Source organism: Leuciscus leuciscus (assembly GCF_965113295.1).
Source record: "Leuciscus leuciscus genome assembly, chromosome: 20".
NCBI lineage: Eukaryota > Metazoa > Chordata > Actinopteri > Cypriniformes > Leuciscidae > Leuciscus > Leuciscus leuciscus.
Genome location: NC_138744.1, coordinates 12,779,950 through 12,803,555, shown reverse-complemented (window position 1 = coordinate 12,803,555; position 23,606 = coordinate 12,779,950). Strand labels below are relative to the sequence as shown.

The 23,606-nt window shown below is 37.5% G+C and overlaps 1 protein-coding gene across 9 annotated transcripts in view; it reads left to right on the top strand.

Annotated features, from left to right (window-relative positions):
* The window catches only part of sema6cb (semaphorin 6Cb), a 154,784-nt gene that overhangs the window by 114,588 nt on the left and 16,590 nt on the right, over positions 1-23,606 (top strand). For all 9 annotated transcript variants that reach the window (XM_082149744.1, XM_082149745.1, XM_082149737.1 and 6 more), the window contains 8 exons: positions 229-446; positions 617-748; positions 4,055-4,210; positions 4,414-4,587; positions 6,866-7,003; positions 10,241-10,318; positions 20,205-20,263; positions 21,067-21,117. In XM_082149744.1, coding sequence (XP_082005870.1) covers positions 229-446; positions 617-748; positions 4,055-4,210; positions 4,414-4,587; positions 6,866-7,003; positions 10,241-10,318; positions 20,205-20,263; positions 21,067-21,117 — 1,006 coding nt within the window. The remainder of the gene's footprint in view (positions 1-228; positions 447-616; positions 749-4,054; positions 4,211-4,413; positions 4,588-6,865; positions 7,004-10,240; positions 10,319-20,204; positions 20,264-21,066; positions 21,118-23,606) is intronic.

The window sequence follows — 23,606 nt, the reverse complement described above, 5'->3', positions numbered from 1 at the left end:
CTTGTTTGTATATATATATATATATATATATATATATATATATATATATATATATATATATATATATATATATATCAAAAAATAAATAATAATAATAATGATATATATATATATATATATCATTATTATTATAATTTTTTTTTTTAAATCAATCCTAGTGAAGAGGTTTGAAAGAGGTCACACACTTCCTTACATTCTTTTTGTCTCATTTACGTCTTTATGTCTCAGGTGGTGTTCTCTCGAGTCGCTCGCGTGTGTAAGAATGATAACGGAGGTTCTCCGCGGGTTCTAGAGCGGTACTGGACTTCTTTCCTGAAAGCGCGATTGAACTGTTCAGTTCCAGGTGATTCGTTCTTCTACTTTGACGTTCTTCAGTCATTAACCAACGTCATGCAGATCAACCACAGGCCTGCGGTGCTAGGTGTCTTTACCACTCAAGCCAACAGGTACCACAGTCCCACCACAATACATTTTGTATTTCCACACACACTTCAACAACTCCCTAAATGTATTTAACTCCAATCCATTTGGTCTGTTTGTGAATAATTTGTTTGTTGCATTAAGAGTTTGTTTAGATAAAATAGGTGGAACCAAACAGAGGTTTTTCTCTCCTCAGCATCACCGGTTCGGCTGTATGTGCATTCTACATGGATGACATAGAGAAAGTGTTTAATGGGAAGTTTAAGGAGCAGCGAAACAGCGAGTCAGCCTGGACGCCAGTTCCTGATGAAGTGGTGCCCAAACCCCGGTGAGTCACGAAGGGTTATCACAATACTAACAATCCATTTGACACCAATATCAGTCAATTTCACCTTTCTCAAAACCATTTTTAACTCTGCAAAAAGTATGCTGTTGATCATTATTTTTTCTTAAAATTTCAATACTAATATAAGTATTGTGAATACCTTTATATCGATTATAAATATATTACATAAAAAAAAAAAAATTATTCTTAAAGGGCACCTATTATGCCCCTTTTCACAAGATGTAAAATAAGTCTCTGATGTCCCCAGAGTGTGTATGTGAAGTTTTAGGTCAAAATACCCAACAGATAATTTTTTACAGCATGTTTAAATTGTCATTTTTTTGGGGCTCAGAAAAACGCACCGTTTTAGTGTGTATCCCTTTAAATGCAAATGAGCTGCTGCTGTCGCCCAAAGGGCAGAGCCTCATGAGCTTGCGCTCAGAGCCAGGACAATCTCATCTGATAATATCAAAACAGAAACTCAGTAGCGGTGTTCATTTCGACCCGGAGTCGGACAATAATGCCCACAGAGTCAGAGAATATATGATGTATGGAGATAGAACAGGTATAGTTTAGTTTAATTACGGACGGTTATAACTAATTTGTCATCTGCTTTTATCCACTATTAATACAAGCCTGCTGTAGCAAACCCAGTCCGAATGATGACCAAAATATACTGAGGAGTTCAATTAAGTTTATTGTACATCACACAAAAGATGAAGCGTTAGTTTTACTCCAGAAAATCACTGTAAGAGCTAATAAACACAGTGCACATTAAAGTCTTGTCCATAAACTCTCTCTCTCTCCCTTTCATTATCATTAACATACACAGCGAAGTACACAAAACACTTGTTACAACCGACCAACAGTAAACAAATATATACACACCCTTTCAGAGGGTGCTTAATAAACTGGTAAACTTTATATCCGTACAACGACTCGATGAGCTGTCATAAAGTATGCGCTCTCACTTTCATTTCTGCCGTGGCCAGTCGCTCCGGAGACTGTAAGCTTGATCACGAACAGTTGGTACTGATCCATCCTCTAGTAACAAGAGTAAATGAAGACTGCTATATTCATTCTTACATCCAACAACAAAACAATGGCGGACTGTGTCCAGCTCACTCAGGGCGGGTCTATGCTCAAACTGCAGTGTCAATCAACAGTCGTGGGCGGGGCCTGTGCAAAGTGACGTCACATTGCCCCCGAATCTGAGAACGGCTTGTTCTGAGACAGTGCTTATGATTTATGGGGATTTAAAAAAAAGCACTGTGTGGATTTTTATCATTATAGGGTGGTTGTGTACACACACTGCCAACACACATTTATGTTCAAACACCATGTAAAAGTGAATTTTGCATAATAGGTGCCCTTTAAAGTAGTGCTCCTTTAGGTAAATACTGCTTTAAGTTCTCGATTAACTATTCATGTAAACATTCAATAATGAAAGAACATAGACCGTAATTATAAGCAGCAGATATAAAAAAAATAATGAATGAATGAATGAATTAGCATTTATTTGAATTAATTATCGAGAGAGAGATAGATATGAGAGATGCGTGTATGAATTACCTGAATCTGATCAGCATCTCTCTCTGTCACGGCCGTCGCTAGTGGGGTGAAAGGTGGTGACAGTTCCACCCGCTGCCCAGGGGGCCCCACAAAATCCAGCAGTTATACTATATAGGCCCCTGTTGTATGAATAATTCTTATATTTGTATTAGTTGTATGCCTGAGATTTAAATGAAAACCACAAAAACATGCAATTTGGTTAAATATTTTTTCCAAATATCTGCTTCTCTTACCTCCCCTAAAAATGGTTTAGTCCGATCTAAAGTAATTATTAATTATTCAGTCAGTGACAACATCAGATGGACCGGAGTTAATGATGAACTTTGTGGAAGAGCAGGAGACTGACTGACTGAAAAATGTCGGGGAAAAGAAAACATAAATCAGTGTACCAGAAACGCCATGAAAAGAAGGAGAGGGAGGCCAGGAGATATGTTGTATCCCAGTCGATCAAGACGTTTTTAAAGACAGGTTGTATTGTTATTTCGCTGGGAATAAGAAAACTACCGTCTACAGCCTGCCGGGTACTGTCACTCTTCATTATCGGTGCGCACCACAATCGACCGAATGATTACGTGGTCAAAATCCTTTACACTATTGTAAATAGAGTTAAAAAATTGACACAAGTCATGACGCATTGCATTATACACCTGACCTGCTGGCTGATGATGTATTTTATTACATCAAGAAAACACGAATACAACACACTGCACTTGGATGAATGCATTTATTAGCTTTATTTAATAATATATTAACAGTTCCTTATTATCTTTATTAAAAAATAAGACAATAAATGATTTTATTTTTTAAATTTGACTGCATTTTTGGCAATTTCTAAATGTTTACTTTTTGATTTATGAATTATAACAGACTGATGGGGGGGAAAAAACATTATTTTGCTGTTACTTTTTTGAAATTGGTTTATTATTATTTAACAATTTCTTGCTTTTTGTTAATTTTTATTAGTTGTAATTTTTATATAAACATTTAACTTTTAAAATAAAGGTTTTACAACAACATCACTATCTTCTGTTATATGTGAGCCTCCATGCTCATCTATTGTACAGTGTATGATATTGGTGGAGGGTGGTGGGGGCCCACATCAATATTTTTTCAGGGGGCCCTGAATCCTCTAGCTACGGCCCTGCTCTCTGTTAACAATGAAGCTGTGAGTTTAATTACTTTAAAATCAACAATGTTACCAACTTGTTGCTATTAATATAATGTAGTGGTTCAGTAGCAAAGCTTTGATTTTTGAAGGATTTTGTGAAATTGAATTCTGGAGTAATGATGCTGAAAATTCAGCTTTGCCATCACAGGAATAAATTACATTTTAAAAGATATTAAAATAGAAAACAATTGTAATATTTCACAGTATTGCTGTTTTAACTGCATTTTTGATCAAATAAATGTGATATCCCTAGAGTAGCATGAGGCACAGCACAAAAGAATATATTAACAAAACAAATCCAACCTAAAACACCGAAGTGCCAAAGACTTCCTTTTCATCTTGCTCTGCGTGATATGCCTGGACCTGTTCTCTGGAGCTCGGAGAGCAGCTTGTTCGGCCTGATGGACTCTAAAAACAGCTTTTATTTAACAGTGGCAGATGGTTGGAATGGCTCTTGTTAATTGTATGTCTGTGAGCTGTTTTTGTTGATAATTTCCATGAGCCTTCATGGGAAAGTCTGAGCAGGTAGAAGTCAATTGTTTTCTTTCTCTCTCTCTCCGTCTCTCTAGGCCGGGATCCTGTGCTGGTGATGGCCCTGCTGCTGGCTATAAGTCCTCCACAAATTTCCCTGATGAGACTCTTACATTCATTAAGTCTTATCCACTAATGGACGAGGCCGTACCGTCTGTCAACAACCGACCCTGCTTCACACGAACCACCAGCCGGTACGCACACACAAACATGCATGCTCCAATAAAAATTAGACTCATTATTTTAATACTCTGCCTCCGTCTCCCGTTGTTTTCTCAACATCTGCATGTCAAGGAAACTGTTATTAGTGCTGGAGAATAAATTAGTATTTAGTGTTGTTAAAGACATGTTTGTGATTTTGTTTTATTGACTAATTAGCTAATGTTTCCTGATGTAGGTTCAAGCTGACCCAGATCGCGGTGGACACGGCAGCTGGCCCGTATAAGAACTACACCGTTTTGTTTCTGGGTTCAGAAAACGGACGAGTCCTGAAAATTCTCGCCAGCACACACCCAAACTCCACCTATAGCACGCAGGTTTTGGAGGACATAGATGTTTACAACCCCAACAAGTGAGTTATAATATACACACGCTTAAACACACACTCTTTTGTTACAACGTGATGATATTTTGTCAGCCCACACTGAAAGCCAAAATACTGTTTGTTGTTTAATATGCAACTATGTAGAGTTTTGGACCAATAGACTTCGAGTGCAACAGTAAGGTTCCAGAAGTTAAAGTCCCATTCATTTTCTCCATAGGGAAAATAGATTTCTAATGATGATTACTTATAAACCGTTAAAGACAGACCTATGAGGTTGTTTATCAACTGTATGTTTTTGCTGAAGCCATCAAGCCACATGCATATTTTGCAATAAATGTTTATATTTTTTATATATTTTATATATATATATATATATATATATATATATATATATATATATATATATATATATATATATACTTTTTTTTTTTTTTTTTACATATTATCAACATCTTTAAATCAATAGTTTTATATTTTTCCATTGTTTTTAATTCAGTTATGTCATTCGGATTGCTTTTTGGGCATTAAAGCTGTTAAATTCACAGTGTTGTACCTGATTTTTCAGATTTTTTCCCCCCTATGTTTTTTAAGTTCCCATTGGAGAAATGAATGGGAATACTTATTGAACTAAGGATGCAGAAAAACTTGCTGCTGTACCATATGTCAATCAGATCAGTGCCCCCGAGGTTATGGCTCTGATGCTGATCTGCATTTTGATAGAGTTTGCTTATTAGAATACACATGAACTGGACCAGCCTGAAAAAAAAAAAGTTTGTTTAGTGAGTCAATTGTACGTTTTTAGTGTGAATTGAGTTGGAAATGTTAAATCTTGTTGTCAGATTTATTGATCATTTGAAATATTTTATTGAAACGGTTTCAGACTTTTCTTTATTCAAGTAGATAAGAGCTGTACCAAGATGGCTGCCAAGTAGACTGACTTGCCTAAAAGGGATTTTAGGGATGCCCAGTGAAAGAAACCATTCCACAGATTAAATAAAATGCCACTTTTCTGAGCAAACATCTTCACCTAGAAGGTTCTTTCACTGTTCCGCTCTTCTCACGCACTTCACACTCATTGACAGGTCTCAGGCAAATATAAACGTGCACACACATAACCCCAAACTCTATGTCGACAGAGGCGTTTGATTAAGAGAGAATCTCTCCTCCAGTAAATGGGGCGGATGGTAACGTGTGGAGCTGTAATTGTACTCCTGGGATCTCGTCCATGTTTGTGTTCCTCTTGTGTATCTGACAACAAGCCTCAACTCCAGCTGAGACTCACAAGTTCCACAACAAAATATGACCACATCTTCAGGCAGCATTGCTAATTTTTCCCCTGAAAACCCCACCTCGCGTCTAGGTTAGCCTTTGGGAAAGACACTTGACATGATGCAAAGGATTTATTTAGATTATTACAGATACTGAGGAAGATGAATTACAGTCAGCCTTTATGGCATGACCTTCTTCAATCAACTCAATGGGAGTGACTCATCTGTGTGATACACATATTGGATTTCTTTCTATATTGAGTTTTTCTTTTTTCTTCTTTTTTCTTTTATTGGGAATTGCTTTTTCCTCCCATTAGAGAGAAAGGTTTATCCTAACCTCCTTTAAAACCACTTTCATTCTCCTTTTGAACACAAAATAAGATGTATTAAAGAATCACTGAGCTGTTATTTTCCATAAAATGAAAGCATATCATAATCCCCTGCAAAAATGCACATGGAACCAGGAGAACATTTCAAGCACAAAAAAATGTATACGACTATAATTTTTCCAAAGTAGTCCATATGACCACTATAGTCATATAAAGTAGTCCATATGACTACTTTATATTAAAAGTTTGAGTTATGTGTTTTTGTCATTTTTATTAGTTTTGTTTTTTTATTATGTTTATATAGATTTTATTCATTTTTTATTTCAGGTTTAGTTTTAGTCATTTTAGTACATCAAATTAAACTAAATGAGAAATGTTGGCTTAGCATCTAGCTGAAATAAAATAACATATATATATATATATATATTTCAATTAACATTTATTTCATTTCAAGTGATAACTTTTTTTAATGGTTTTAGTTAACTATAACAACCCTGCCTATTACATTTTTTAATGGATTCCTTAATGGACTATTGGATAATCCAGGTATTCCATGCATTTAGAAAATTTCCCTATTTCATTCTTGTAGGAACAGTATGCTAGTATCCAATTTCAAATATAGCCTGTACATATACATATATGGTACTCTTGGATCCTCTTTAATAACTAAAATGACATTCCAACACAAACCACCATTTCTCTCTTCAGATGTAATGTGCGTGGCGAGGACCGTAGGATTCTGGGATTGGAGTTGGACAAGGACCATCATGCCCTGTTTGTGGCATTCTCAAGTTGCGTGATCCGTGTTCCTCTCAGTCGCTGTTCTGACTACAGCAACTGCAAAAAGTGAGTCAAAATGCACAGAATGAACAAAATGAACCCAGACCCCCAATCATTCAATTAAAAATGTTTTACATGTGAAAACACTTAATACAATCTTGTACTACACCTTTAAGTACCTTGTACTCTTTTAAACAAGTACATTCATAAGGATTATTATGGTAGAGTATTTTAAGACATTTATTGAAGATGGAGCCAACATTACAAACTCTATTGACGATGCAGTGCAGCAGCTCAGTCCTCAGAGAAAAATCTAGACAGTCGTCTTCTAAAGAATCTTCTAAAAAAGTCCTGTGCCAGTTCTCTTTTGATCTATTATGGATAATGTTCTCCATAAGTGCAGTGAAAGCAGTGTGTGTTTCCAAAGACATGCATTCATAAATGCATTGAAATTTAAACACAGATGCATTTTAGAGGGCAAAAGGTTTTAGCTTCCATCCCGGTCTTCGTAGATGTAGACGTGTTTCCTCCTTCGCATGCTACAGTCCTCCAGCCAGCATCACCACATGCTTTGACTACTCTCACGTAAATTAGAGCCATCTGATTGGCTGCAGGCCAAGACACAGCAAACAATTCCTTTTTTTCCACACAGCTGTAGTATAACAAAAGCTGATAGACTGTTTCCCCTTTTAAAAAGATCTCCAAATCCTATCAGGGAATTTCATTCCCAATTTCTTTCCAAAAACAATCCATGATGTCTGATCCAACCGTGTCTTAACTTTTTACCAATATGTTAGCTTATGCCTGCTTAGCCTCAGGAGAAACACTCACACAGGATTCTCTGTGGACTTGTGAGAAAACATCTCTCTTTTTTTCCCTCTGTTTTTATCTCGCTGAATTGTTTTCACACACGCTGAATACTGGTTGCAAAAATAGCTGTTTGTTTAAATTCAAACAGGTTAAAAAACCTGGTCAAAGAGAATTGCAAAAAAATCGGTTTGCTATCAACCAGGTTTCCCTGAACTATCTTCCACTGGTTGGTCAAGCAAATAACTCCACCCCAAAATCACTCCATTGGTTGAGCCACTGTTAGTCCATGTCAGGCAGGTCGCAATGTTTCCATCCAAAATTTGTGAATTTAGCTTGTGCACAAAATTGGATTATCACATAAAACATTTGCGAATAAAGCACCGTTTACATTCCATGTGTTCAAGACAACAAAAATTGTCACTTCCTAGGAAACTGGCGCCAAATAACTGTTGCTGCAATCGGGGAGCCACTGTGGCTCTTTTATTCTACATCATAAATGACTTTTGCCTCAGAGCGCGCGGACGTAACGCAATAAACGCTTTCGTGTTATCTTGCGTTCGGACGCCTGATGTTTGTGAACACAATCATGTGAGAGTTCTGTGAGGTCAATAGACCAAATCATTTTGATGACAGACTTTGGCTCAGGCATTTTCAAAATAACTAAAACAATATTTGACATGCTATACAATGAAACTGATCCAATCACATCCTCTGTGGCAAAGTCACAGTATTTTTGTTGCGCATCGAGTGATTTATTCAGTAAATGCGTTTCCATTGTCATTTATGCACTTATGTCTTATCGGATAAAAAAATTATCCAACTCAATTGAGCACATACATTTTTATGCAATTTTGTATGCATTTTGAAGTTTCCATCCAGCATTTTTTTTGTAATGGGATATCACAAAAATCGCATAAATTCGATTTCTTATAGTTGTTTATGTACTTTGAATGAGAATCGCAATCCTTATTCTGACGTATTTCCTGTTGAAACTGAAAGTTTGGGTGGGACACGCTGTATCAAAGGGCTTGTGAGTTTATTTTTTAAAAGCCAATAGGCATTAGTTAGCTAACTAATGCTACTTGCTAGTTGGTTGCAGGTGGTATTAGGGGGTGGGACATTGTCATTCTAGAAAACATTTGATTAGACAAAAATCTGTGTAGTGCAGGATAAGTCATCAATATTTTTTCTCAGTTCTACCTGAAGAGAAAGTCTGTGAATTTTCAACATGTATATCAATTAAATTATTTATTATCCACCTTTTTTTTTTTAAGTAAGCTATTTCCTATCAATGTAAAATACATGATTTGCCGATGTAAATAAAGTATAACAAAGTGCACAGTAAAACTGTTGTCAACTTTTAGTAGGTCATTAGCATATAGATGTCTTTAACCCTTATAGACAGACTAAAGCCACCAACTCCATTTTTGCTTTCATTTTTTTACAGTTTAAACTGGAATAAGAGAAAGTATTTGACCATTTTAACACATCTAACATTTATCAATAGTTAATTTGTTAAAGGTGCATTAAGCAACTTTTCATGTTAAAAAATACCCTTTTTCTAACCCATACATGCTTAAACAATTGCCTGATGGGCTGAATGAGCCCTTCTCTGATCACTGAGATTGTCTCTATAATCCCGTAAAGTAAAATAAATAAGAGGGATTCGGGCCGGAATTTTAGACTGGGCGTGACGTCATGCGCGTTCACGGCACGCTCACCTGGCTGTCTGGCAGGTTTGTGTATTCGCCGCCATTCTCCGTAGAAGATGGATTCTTAGAGACCGGCTTGTAGTTCATTTCAAACACCAACGCAAACTCCACGTAAGATAAAAAAAAGAAAACTTTTGTCCGTGAGCGTGCACACTTCTGGCTGCAGTTTTGCTTGCCGCCAGAGGGGGCATAGTTCTGCAAAAACTCAGAGACTTGCGCAATGCACCTTTAAAGAACAGTGACCATAGCATGGAGAAATTAACAACCTGTGAAGAGGAAAAAAATTGCAGAAAACTGGAAGTGACCTCTCCCTTCCACTCCGACTCACATCTAGTCACCTCACACATGCTTTTTGTCCTTTCTTTCCTGTCTTTCGCTCTCTTTCCATCTGTCTCTCTCACTGCTTCTTGGTGCAACTCGCCAGCTTTGCCATGTATCTGAATCTCAGTTGGCCTCTGGCAAACACAACACACCTGTCAATCATGCAACACAAATACACAAACACACACACACACACCTGACTCTACAGCAGTCAGTCACTTTTTTCCCTCTCTCTCTCTCTCTCTTTTCTGAGTCTGACTGACTGTCTGACCAGCGAGAGGCATTAATGCTTTGTTATGGAGATGCCGTGTCTGGCTGTCCCTTCCAGCTTGTCACATACACTTGGAGAGAGAGGGGAAAGGGAAATGGGAGGGAGTCGGGAGACAGTGAGCGAGGAAAACACAACCTTTCCAGGACATGTGGTACGAGTTAACTCTGTGTGTGTGTGTGTGTGTTTTAGGAGCTGTCTGTCCTCGCGAGACCCCTACTGCATCTGGCTGAGTGCGGGGAACTGTGCCACAGTGGCGCCGGGATTCAAGTGAGTTAAAGCTACATCACGCGACCCTTCTATTAGTCTTGCCACAGTAAACACTTTTACGGTTCATTAGAATAAAAGAGCCTACACAGCTACTGAATTCTGTACACAAGCTGTCTGTGCAATCGAAAATTTTGTGTGTCTATAGCGTGCATCATTGTTAAAGGTCTCTTAGGGCTTACGTTACTCTAAACATACTTAAAACATCTGGAAAAAATCAGATGGCCGTAAAATGTCTTCAAAATTTATAACCAAGTGCGGTTGCAGATTTTTTCTAGACAGTCTATACAATGACCAGGATGACTTCATAGATAACATTTAAAAGTAGTTTTACAGTAAATTGATTTAGCATTCTGGTTAACATTTACAATAAAGTATTGATTTGATTACATTATTTAAGGCATTTAGGTGTCAAACAGTGAACAATACTTTTACAGCATTCATTAAAGGGTTAGTTCACCCAAAAATGAAAATTCTGTCAGTAATTACTCACCTTAAATGAGACTTTCGTTGATCTTCTGAACACAAATTAAGATATTTTTTATTAAATCTGAGAGCTGGTTCACTCCTCCATAGGCTTCTATGGGATCGAAACTTGCCGGCCCAGAAAAGTTAATAAAGGCATCGTGAAAATAATCCAAGTGACTACAGTGGATCAACCTCAAGTTTATCAAGCGACGAGAATACTTTTTGTGTGCAAAAACAAACAAAATTAAAGCTGCAAGCAGCGATGAAAGGGCCCTCGCACCCGTGCCATCGTCACTCGTTGGCTTTAGGAAGACAGAGCATGGTTGGGCAATGTGCATTTAAGGAGGTATACAGTATATAGTAGTTGCTAGCATGTTTAGTATGTTTTTAGCATGCTTAGTACACAATAGGTATGTGGTTAGTACTGCATTACTGTGTTAACCAGTTCAGTTTCTGTTGGCAGTAGGTGGGGTTATATATCTAAATATTGCTTTGTAGATGTGTTCAGTGCAGGACTTTTATCAAGTATGTGAAGTTTGGGGCAGATTGGATATTGTATGTTTGAGTTACAGCAAATTCATATTTAATTGTAGTAATAGTATGGTTTAGTACTTATAGTGTTTACTAGTATGTTTTAGCATGTTTCTAGTATGTTGGTAGGATGTTAAGCACCTACTGGCATTTTTTTTATATGTTATTAGGAGTCCACAACAGTGTTTAACATGTCACTTCCTGTTGCCAGCAGGTGGCGCTTTGACTGTAACTGAATATGAGCATTGTCATGTGTTCAAGACAGAACGCTTATCAAAAGTGTGAAGTTTGGCGCAGATTGGACATTGCCTTCTTGAGTAACAACAACATCCTGTTTCATTATATTAGCATGCTTTAGCACTTAGCTTAGTATTGCTAGCATGTTTTAACATGTTTCTAGCATGTTTAGAAGTCAATGGTATTTTTAACATGTTGCTAGAACGGCATCAACGTGTTAAACATGACACTTCCTGTTACCAGTAGGTGGCGCTATTACTATAACTGAATATTCTCATGTAGATGTGTTCAGGCCATGACTCTTATCAAACGTGTGAAGTTTGGGGCAGACTGGACATTCCGTGCCTGTGTTACAGCAAATTCCTATTTAATTGCAGTATTAGCATGCTTTAGCACTAAGCTAAGTGTTTGCTAGCATGTTTTAACATGTTTCTAGTATGTTGTTAGCATGTTTAGCACATGCTGGAACTTTTTTATATGTTATTAGGAGTCCACAACAGTGTTTAACATGTCACTTCCTGTTGCCAGCAGGTGGCGCTATGACTGTAACTGAATATGAGCATGGTCATGTGTTCAGGACAGAACGCTTATCAAAAGAGTGAAGTTTGGCGCAGATTGGACATTGCCTTCTTGAGTAACAACAACATCCTGTTTCATTGAATTAACATGCTTTAGCACTTAGCTAAGTTTTGCTAGCATGTTTTAACATGTTTCTAGCATGTTTAGAAGTCAATGGCATTTTTAACATGTTGCTAGAACGGCATCAACGTGTTAAACATGACACTTCCTGTTACCAGTAGGTGGCGCTATTACTATAACTGAATATTCTCATGTAGATGTGTTCAGGCCATGACTCTTATCAAACGTGTGACGTTTGGGGCAGACTGGACATTCCGTGCCTGTGTTTCAGCAAATTCCTATTTAATTGCAGTATTAGCATGCTTTAGCACTAAGCTAAGTGTTTGCTAGCATGTTTTAACATGTTTCTAGTATGTTGTTAGCATGTTTAGCACATGCTGGAACTTTTTTATATGTTATTAGGAGTCCACAACAGTGTTTAACATGTCACTTCCTGTTGCCAGCAGGTGGCGCTATGACTGTAACTGAATATGAGCATGGTCATGTGTTCAGGACAGAACGCTTATCAAAAGTGTGAAGTTTGGCGCAGATTGGACATTGCCTTCTTGAATAACAACAACATCCTGTTTCATTGAATTAACATGCTTTAGCACTTAGCTAAGTTTTGCTAGCATGTTTTAACATGTTTCTAGCATGTTTAGAAGTCAATGGCATTTTTAACATGTTGCTAGAACGGCATCAACGTGTTAAACATGACACTTCCTGTTACCAGTAGGTGGCGCTATTACTATAACTGAATATTCTCATGTAGATGTGTTCAGGCCATGACTCTTATCAAACGTGTGACGTTTGGGGCAGATTGGACATTCCGTGCCTGAGTTACAGCAAATTCCTATTTAATTGCAGTAATAGCATGCTTTAGCAATTAGCTAAGTGTTTGCTAGCATGTTTTAACATGTGTCTAGTATGTTGTTAGCATGCTTAGCACTTGCTGGCACTTTTTTATATGTTATCAGGAGTTCACAACAGTGTTAAACATGTCACTTCCTGTTGCCAGCAGGTGGCGCTATGACTGTAACTGAATATGAGCATGGTCATGTGTTCAGGACAGAACGCTTATCAAACGTGTGAAGTTTGGCGCAGATTGGACATTCCATGCCTGAGTTTCAGCAACTTCCTGTTTCATGGCGAAACATCGAAATTTGTCAGGCCGCCGAGGACCCGCCCTTCGACGAAAACTCAAGATCTTCGCAATTTAACGTCGCAAAGGCCTTAAGATTACACTCACCAAATTTGAAGATGATCAGATTAAAACTGTAGGAGGAGTTCGTTAAAGTACGAGGCATGAAAATGGCAAAAACTGCACAAAAATCTGAGAGGAAGTTGAAAATGGCTGACTTCCTGTTGTGTTTAGGGCTACGCTCCAAGAGACTTTTTTGTAGGTATTAGGTCCTTACATGTATGTACCGAATTTCATAAACGTACGTGGAACATAGCGGGAGGCGCACTCCGTTGAACTTTTATAGGTGGCGCTATCGAGCCATTTTGCCCCGCCCAATTCTGAAACCTATATCAGATGTAAATTTTCGCCAGTTCTGACGCGTGTGCAAAGTTTCGTGAGTTTTCGAGCATGTTTAGGCCCTCAAAAATGTGATTAAATGCGGAGAAGAATAATAATAATAAACAGAGCAATTCCAAGAGGGTCCTCACACCATCGGTGCTCGGGCCCTAATAACTACTTTATTCAACTATTCATTTTCTTTTGTGTGGGCCTGAGTGAATTCACGTAGTGTAACAGCGCAGCGCGTCTGTGTTGTACGTCACCAATTGTTATACATTGTTATGCCTTTGCCAGGTACTTTAATTAAAAGTGACTTACATTGCATTCAAGGTATAATTTTTTAGCAGAATCAAACCAATGATTCTGGTTTGCTAGCACCATGCTCTACCATTTGAGCAGCAGGAATACTAATTCACGTATGTTTTTAGCAGTTGCAAAGATCTCTAGCTGAAAGGTCATGTTGACATACTCACCATTTTATGAAATATCAGCTCTTGTCAGGGATGTATCTACAGTAATACTGCCTCTCCAATTGTCAAGCAGAAGTTAATTCGTTGTGTGTGTGTTATAATGAGTGCAGATCGAGGGATTGAATTTGTTATTATTAATGTTTTGCTAAGTGGTCGCTGCGGTTGTCATCAGTTGTGGAAAGCAACAGCAGCAATATTCTTCCCAGCTCGCTTTAATGTTTCCCCGCTCTTGAGTCACATCCACTGACATACAGCTGCAATTTTGGTTTATTAAAAAGAAGTTATAACCCTGAAGTGGAAATGTTACTGAGAGATCAACATCTTATTCTTAACATACTATTGCTGATTAGTGCATTTATCTCTATACACACACACACACACACACACACACACACACACACACACAAGTTATTTTAATTAAGTGTTTAATTATATTTTCTGACCATAAACTTGATTACTGGCTCTTAATGTGTCCTAATGTGAGTATTGATCTCCATAAACAGAGATGAGGAATCATTTCATCTTGAACTCATGAACATTGTTACGTACACAGCAGATTTCCAGACCGCAGCCAACAAAATGGACAGAACTTGTGAGAGTACTTATCTGTGTCCCAGAAGAACTTTGGTTTACTCCAGCATTCAATTATATGCTTCCATAGCCAAACTTATGTCAGAGTCATACATCTTCTGCTGTCAGATGCCATACAGTCTTCCATAATCATAGAGCACATTAGAATTATAAAGAGCTCTAGAATCTTGGCTAGAATCTAGAATTTTGGGTTTTGTTATAGAAACCAAAAGCAGCAGCACTGAAAATATAAAACTGATGTGGATGGAATAACAGAGTTTTAAAGTGTGTCAGTAATATCTTAAAAATACAATAAATCAGATCAATTACAAACCAAATGGTAGAATTGAATTACACAATATAGAAATAAAATACACTATCACTACCATTTAAAAGTTTGTTTGGCAGTATATATGTATATATTTTCTTGAAAGAAATGAATACTTTTATTCAGCAAGAATAAGTGACAGTAAGAACATTTATAATTTTACAAAAGATTTCCATTTCAAATAAATGCTGTTCTTTTAAACTGTCTATTGATCAAAAAAAAAATATATAAAAAATATCACTGTTTCAAGAAACATATTAAGCAGCAAAACTGTTCTTAACATTGATAATAATAAGAAATGTTTCTTAAGCACCAAATCAGCATATTAGAATCAGCATAAGGATCATGTGACGCTGAAGACTGGAGTAATGATATTGAAAATTCACAGAAATAATTTACATGTTAAAATATATTAAAATAGAAAACAGTTATTTTAAATTGTAATCTTTTTTTTTTTTTTTTTACAATATTACTGTTTTCACTGTATTTTTGAGCAAAAAATGAATCACACCTTGGTGAGCATAAGAGACTTATCAAAAAATCTTACTGACCCCAACCTTTTCATTGATGGTATAAATGTGCTATTGTTCATCACTGTTTAGTTGGTAAAGAGCAATTATTAGCACAAGGAGTCTTGTTTTCACATCCCAAATAATTGATTTGTAGTGAAAATCCCCATGTTGATTAACTTGACCTGTACTGACCTGCCACTATTACCATAAAGTCCATAAATTCTGCACTTTTGGCAATCAGACTTATTGCACATAAAAGTGCAATATATGGCTGAAATCAACAGGTCCAAACTGATAGGCTGTAGTCATTTTCAGGAGTCAGTGTGCACACATCACATTAAAATAAACTAGTCATGTTAGTCACATGATCCCTTTCCAATGGGCTTTTGCCCTGAATAAGCTACAAAAAAACGTAATGCTAAGTTTAAGTCAGGCAACGTGAGACTTGAGAGAAGCAGAACAAGAAATAAGACAAGAGAAAATGAAGCTCCAGAGCGCACTATGCATTTAAATGCTAATCAATGTAATCTAATGAAATTCTGCTAGACTGAGAGGGTTAAATGTAAGAAAAGAGGGCAATAGATGTACGATGGTAATACCTTGGCTTTCTCGTTTTTAAAATAGATCTGCGGCTTGTTTTTTTGGGGTAGAAGAATATGAAGAAAATATGACTTTATTATCTTGTGGGATATTTTTTCTTTGTGTTCTCCTTTTCCCTATTCGCTCTCTCCCAGGGGCAATTTAATCTCCATATGATGAGAGCGGGTTTGTGCTAATGTGTGTGTGCGAGTGTGTTGGCCAATTCAGGTATAATGAAAAGCATGCATCTCTGAGGCATATTGATGTTCAGATATTATGCACCTGCAAGATCCCAATTTACCACTTTATGCAGGAGATTTTTTTTTTATCTTGTCCTTCCATTTATCCTTCAATATGAGATGAAGTCATCCCCGCTCCCTCTCTTTCCCTTTCCTTCCCTCTCGTTCTGTCACTCTCTCCCCTCTCAGGTTAATGGAAATAAGGACTTTAAATCATGTCAGGTAGAGAGGGCTGATTCACAGATAGATTGAATATGCAGGGCAGGGCGAGGCAGGAGAACGGCAGGGGCTGAAATGGGGTGCCAGCATTAGATGATAAGTTGTTTGTATGCTTGTGTGTTTTTTCTCCGAAGCATTTTTAAGGGGTCATGACATTGCTTTTTTATGTTCTTTGGGGTTCTCTTATAATGTTAAAAAAGATTTTTGTGCAGAAAAAGCAAATATATATGCAGAAAAATTATTATGTCCAACAACCTGACCCTCTGCCTGAAATTACACGTTTTTTTAAGGGACGGCTCCTTTAAGACTTGTCAGTAAACGGCCACTGTTATGATTGGATAACATCATTTCATAGAAAACAGTATCAATGCCCACTTTCAATGCATTGCTATTTTGAGGCAACTGAAATAGACTGTGCCATTGACCAACAAAAACCTGGTCTAAAGTCAATGGCGCAGTATTTATTTATTTTTTATTTAAAGGGTGGATTAGTAATATGAGCCTATAGGCGTGTGCACAACGCGCATACACTCTGCTTATTACACACATAGGGACGCGCAGCAGTACACAAACTACCCAAATATTAAAAATAAAAGGATTACAATGTAAAAGATTATTGTTGTGTGCATAAAGATATGGTGGGATCCGGCTTGTCCCGTAGATGGTCTGCTTGTGCACTTTAACCTCACGCACGAGCAGATCCGTTTCCTCTCTGGAGAAGCATTCAGTCTTTCCGCTTCCAAATTCCGCCATGTAAATAGCGACAACTGGCTTTTAAAGGGAATGGGAGATGAGACTCTGATTGGTTTATTGCACATTACCCCCAAAACACCTTTTTTGCCTTTAGTCCTTTTGGTGTGTTCAAGCGCAGCTTTTTGGCCGAGACGCAGCCGACGAGAGGCGACAACATGCAACTTGCAGGATGTTGTATGTCAAAAGACCAAGGCAAATTTGTCGGCCCATTTTCATGATCCATTTAAAGGGATGGTTGATTATTATTTCACTTTTCTAGCTTAAGTTAGTGTGTAATGTTGCTGTTTGAGCATAAACAACATCTGCAAAGTTACAACACTCAAAGTTCAAAGCAAAGGGAGATCTCTTTTTAAGGACTACAACAAATGGCTGGTAGGGACTATACAAGCTTCCTCCCGGGTTAGTGACATCACAAACCCTAACATTTACATAAACCCCTCCCCTGGGAACACGCAGTCCATGTTGAGAAGAGGAAGAGTTGTTGTAGTACAGCACATTTGTGAGTCTGCTCAAGCTGTCGCATCCATCTTTTCACATTTTATTGCAATACAGTACGCAACACAAATTAAATAGCATGTCACTCTGTAGGCATCTTACAACAGTTCCCACACTACCGATTTATAGATTATTATAATGAAAGAATATGCTAGGCCTAATCAATGACTTGAAGATAGTTAACTCCACATTAGCTACATAAATTCATCAACTAACCATTCAGAAACGTCCTGTTGCATTCTACATGTTGTCACTTCTTGAGTCTCTCCATTATTGTCCGACTTCGGTTTGAACATAAAAGGAAGAACATTCATTTTACTGTGAGTCTGCAGGCTGCTAACACACAAGCTGTTGAAGCTCCGCCCTCTGTGCTCCGCCCTCTGTGTAAGGGACACACACACAAAATGGCACGTTTTTGCTCACCTTCAAAAAGGGAGCTAAAACTTCACATACACACTCTGGGGACATCAGAGACTTATTTTACATCTTGTAGAAAAGGGGCATTATACCACCCCATTAAACAGTCATCATTGTACCTTGTGCTCCAAAGTTAGGTAGATTCCACTCAGATAGATCAAATATACTCCAATTAAATCAAGTGAGACAAAATATTTGAGTGAAGTAAGTTATTTGCATGAGCTGTCTGTGGTAAACATTTTGATGACAATGACCCCCAAACATGATGATTAAATTCAGTGGTCAAATATATAGATTTAATAATTTGCACTTATTTTATAATTTTACAGTACTAAAGTAAAAATAAGATATTTTTTTCTGCAGACCCCCAATACTCCCTTGGGCCTGTCTTGTTTCAACAATAGCGCAAAATTAATTGCACCAGGCAAATAGCACTTTTCGTGAACCTGTAGTAAATCTAATTTAAATTCAAATCAAGGCATCTTTGCCCTGAAATTAATGATTATAATTATGCACTAATAATTAGGTCTGTGCAGAACTTGATTGCAAGGTGCATAATGAATAAGATGCCCATTCTTGCGCTGAAATACCACACGCCAAAAGTGCTCTTAAAAACAAGTGATTTTTGAGAATCCTGATTTTGGACTTTTGGATACAGAATCGCATACTTCATTAGACCACGGCCCCACCGATCTGATCACATCTCCATGGTAACACTTAGAGGAAGCAAAAAGCGTCAGAACACGTTATGCGTCTGTGTGTGAGATGTCACTCAGGTGCTCGCCTCGGCAATGACACGCTCGGCTCTGTGATGCCAGGAGCAGTGGAACATTGCAGTTGCTCAGAGCAACGTGTCACCCTGGTTACGCTGTTAGGCTGTATGAGTCAGCAACGTCCCTCTCTGTAAACATATTCTATTCAAATTTGACTTAATATGCTGTTTTACCCAAACACTCATTTCTTTCACACAAAGGTTCTTACAGTACATCTAAAATAGTCAAAGCTGAAGGTGCTCTTATTTTTTTGGCACTGGTGTGCTTGAATAAATAAAACTTCCCGTAGCTTGTTCTGCTAATTTGACATGTAAACACATTAATTACATATGTGCACTTTAAATTCATTCAGCGTTTGTTAATAACATTGGGGCTTGATATTTGCGTAATGATTTGAAATGACGTGTGAAAATGTTCTAAATATATATTTCCTTTTTTACCAGCATTGAAGCCTTTTTTTTTTTTATTAAAATATATTTTGCCATTACAAACAATAGGATTATTGCACTATTATTACTTAGATATTTGTGGAAAACTGTTCACTTCATTGTTATTTTTGCAGCATCATGTTGAAGATGAGTCAGTCCCCGTTTCTCATTAAAATTACATCTGTCACAAAAACATGGTCATGTTGTGATGATGTCCCTCTGTAATTTTATTTGAATGGCTTAATGTCAGAAATATTTCATGTAAATGGGGTTCTGTAGGGGTCAAAACTTATGATAAAACTTTTGAATTGTGCATATCACTTTATCTGCAACTTTCAGACTTACAGTGCGATTTACTGAGTAATATGTTGCAGTTCCTATAAAATTGCCAAATTTATTCTCATTCAGCGCTTAATTTAGAATTATTGTGTACATACTACATACTAATACATTTGCATTTGTTTCTTGTCTTATGAAAACATGGCTGTCAGTCATGGAATAGAGGAAGTGTACTTGCATGGCATACACTCGATCCTCAATCATATTGTAACATGTTATTTCCCTTTACAGTTGCTCGGAGAAGCATCAACAGACTGCTTGACAGCACAACTAATTAGAAGGATCATTCAGGGAGAGGCTCACAAAAGAATGATTGTCACTCCCTTGTCCTCTTTCTCACTCTCTTCTTCTCTCTCTGCTCTGTCGTTCTTCCTCTCTGTCTCTGTCACAGGTCTGGATTTGAACAGTATGTGGAGAGTGGATATCCTCAGTACCCAGACAGCTGTCATGGTGAGTTTCAGACAGTCCGAGCTGACTTGCTCCCAGAGATCATAACTCATTCACACTATTATTACATCCCTACACATTCCTGCTACAACTCCACTATTGTTCTGAAGACTCTCAGAACTCTAGAACCCTTCTGAGAGAATCTTATGGAACATGTCAAGAACATTTCCACAAAAAGGAAAGAGACAATAAGAAGTCGCATTTTTATGACAACTAAGCATAAAAATCCTTTCTCAAAAATGATATATTATTTAAATGCTGAAATATAGTATCATTTACTTGATTTTAATTAATTAATATAATAATTTCAAAAGTGATCTAAATATATTTATAATGTTACAAAATATTTATATTTGTACAAACAGGGTTGTTGTTGTGTTGTGTTGTGTTGTGTTGTGTTGTGTTGTGTTGTGTTGTGTTGTGTTGTGTTGTGTTGTGTTGTGTTGTGTTGTGTTGTGTTGTGTTGTGTTGTGTTGTGAACCTGGGGGTGAAATGTTTATATTAGATTCATGTATCGTGTAACTTCTTGTGCTGTAATTACAAAAAAATGACATTCTTGTGCTGTGATTACAAAAACCTTAACTGTAGTAAGAGTACTATAGTGTCTGGCCTTAAATGGCATATCGTATTTATGCTTCAAAATGGAGATGTATGCAATATGGTACTATAAGACAACACTGTTCAATAAATAATTTTATTTATTAATAGAAAAAATCACAAAAAAACAATTATTCTGCCAATTATTATAATTCATTAGGCTGACTGTAGGCCAACTTGATCTCATTCTTCTTTTATCCTTTCTGTAGATGTCTTGGCCACAACTCGCAAACAGAACCCTGCGGTGGACTCTGCGTACGGTCAGTGCCCTAACTCGATCTCAATTCAGACATTTAAATTGATTTAGCAAATGATTGCCCATTGTCCAGCCATATTCACAGTCATGTTCATATCCATTGACCATTTTAAATCCGAAATTTTTATGGCCAGCCATTATATTCAGTAAAGTTGGGCCTTGCATTCAACAATAGGCTCATAGATTGCTATTCTTTTTTCTACATTGTGTCACTGCTATCTTGGTGTGAATATTACATCATGTCTTTTATCCGACAGTTTGCCTTTCACGCACACATGCATAAATCTTCAATCTGTCCTGTTCTGACCTCTGAGTAGCTCTTACAACAGCTCCCAGAGAGGCGTTAGTTTCCCAGATCAATAGAGTCCGTTAGACAAATGACCCGCAGTGAGGCTGCAGGCTGCAGATCTGGACGGCAGACAGAAATGTCCTGCAGCGCTCTGGGCCATATCACAGAGCTCTGAACAAGAGTTTTGGAGGAACCACTGAAAATCACGATCTGACAAATTAATTTTCTCAATGAGTGGATCTGTGACGGACGGGATGTCTGTGTGTGAGAGAGAGAGAGAGAGAGAAACAGAGGGTGTGTATGTTGTGATAGACAGTGTATGTGTATGAAAGATTTGAGAGAGAGAAAGAGAGCATATGTGTGTGCTTTGGAAGGAGAGAGGGAAAGTGTGTGTGTGTGTGTGTGTGTGTGTGTGTGTGTGTGTGTGTGTGTGTGTGTGTGTGTGTGTGTGTGTGTGTGTGTGTGTGTGTGTGTGTGTGTGTGTGTGTGTGTGTGTGTGTGTGTGTGTGTGTGTGTGTGTGTGTGTGTGTGTGTGTGTGTGTGTGTGTGTGCGTGCACGTTTGTGTGTGGTGTTGAAGAGAGAAATAGAAATGTGCAGTATTATATTTCAGACGGTCATGAGCTAATACTAGCTGACAGCTTGCCTGTTTGTGTGTGTGTGAGTGTGTGTGAAAGTGTGTTAACATCCCTGGGTGGTGTTGTCTGATTTTGATTCTAAAGAATGCCAGAGGATGCAGTGTGATCCGGGTCAGAGCATTCAGCTATTGTACCACATACAATACGCTCTGCGCCCCTCACACACACATATCACCGCTCCCCATCCTCTGTGGATCATGGAGAAATATCCAGTATATTTCTCAAAATCCTTGTATTACCATCTGGATTAGTCACATGAGGTTATTAGCATAGATGAGTTTCAGTAAATAACATTTCCAAGTCACCTGATTTGTTCTGTTCTAATCTCCAGCTTATAAATAAGAGCTGATTATAGTAGTAATATATTTCTAAGTCTGTCCATCAGCCAGTGGACTACTTGCACAACTACTTCTGTGTTCTACTTGTTATTACAACTCGGGAGTTTCCGGTAACAGCGTTCAGCACACCTAAACATGAGAACCCATTGCTGTAAATTTATTCAAACAATGAATCATGTTCTCTTCGCTAACATGGATTCTCTTGAACCTGCTGAAATGTTACAGTTTAGATAAGCACTGACGCCCTTTGGTGAAATAATCACGTGTGTTTAACAGCCGCTGCTTTATCAGGTCACCTTGGGTTGGATTAAAACTTCATGTTCCGTTGAGTTTGGAAAATTCCTTTACACAGTAGTCTTTACTCTTCTCCTGTTTCTGAAAAAGGTCCAGATTTTTTTAATGTTCTTGCGAACAATCATTTTAGGTGGCGTTTAGTCAACTAGGTGACTACAGCACATTGAAAATATAAATAACCAGAACTAAATTTGTTGTACTATTTCAAAACAGAAGTGTGTCACGAAGCTCAGTGCAAGTAGTCCAGTAGAGAGAGATGAATAACTCCCTGGTGACTTATCTAAATTTTGTTTCTGTTTGTCAATAATAATAATTATACGTTTTATTTATATAGCACCCTCCATATCTCAAGGATGCTTTACAATGTAGATACAATAAGAAAAAGATAACAGCAATAGGGTAGACAATAATAACAGACAAAACTACAAGCAGAGGAGGAGAATATTACAAAACAGTAGATTAGAGCAAGGATAATACAAAGAGAGTAAAAGGGGGAATACATATACAAAGTAGCACACAACAACAGAGATTCAAGCACACAAAAAATACATACTACTTTAGAATGATAACATTCAGAAAACTAATGGGTTTTGAGTTTCAATTTCAATTCAGAAATATTATTAATGCAACATAGTAACCTGGGGAGCGTTCCAGTTAGGGTTTGACAGCACTAAATAATCTACCCCCCATAGAAGAGAGGTGATAGGGATCCTAGGGATACCTAGGGACCTTGATTCGATATTAGTAGAATATTGGGTAAGGAAGGAAGGACTTAATTTTGATGGTCCTTTTTGAACATTCTGTTGACTATAAGTAATGTTATTAAGTACTGTATTATTAAGTAATGCAACTAAAATTGAACACTTAAATTGAATTAATTGTTTGCCCCCTAACAAACATTCCAATGACTATAAGTAACTTTGCAACTACATGTCA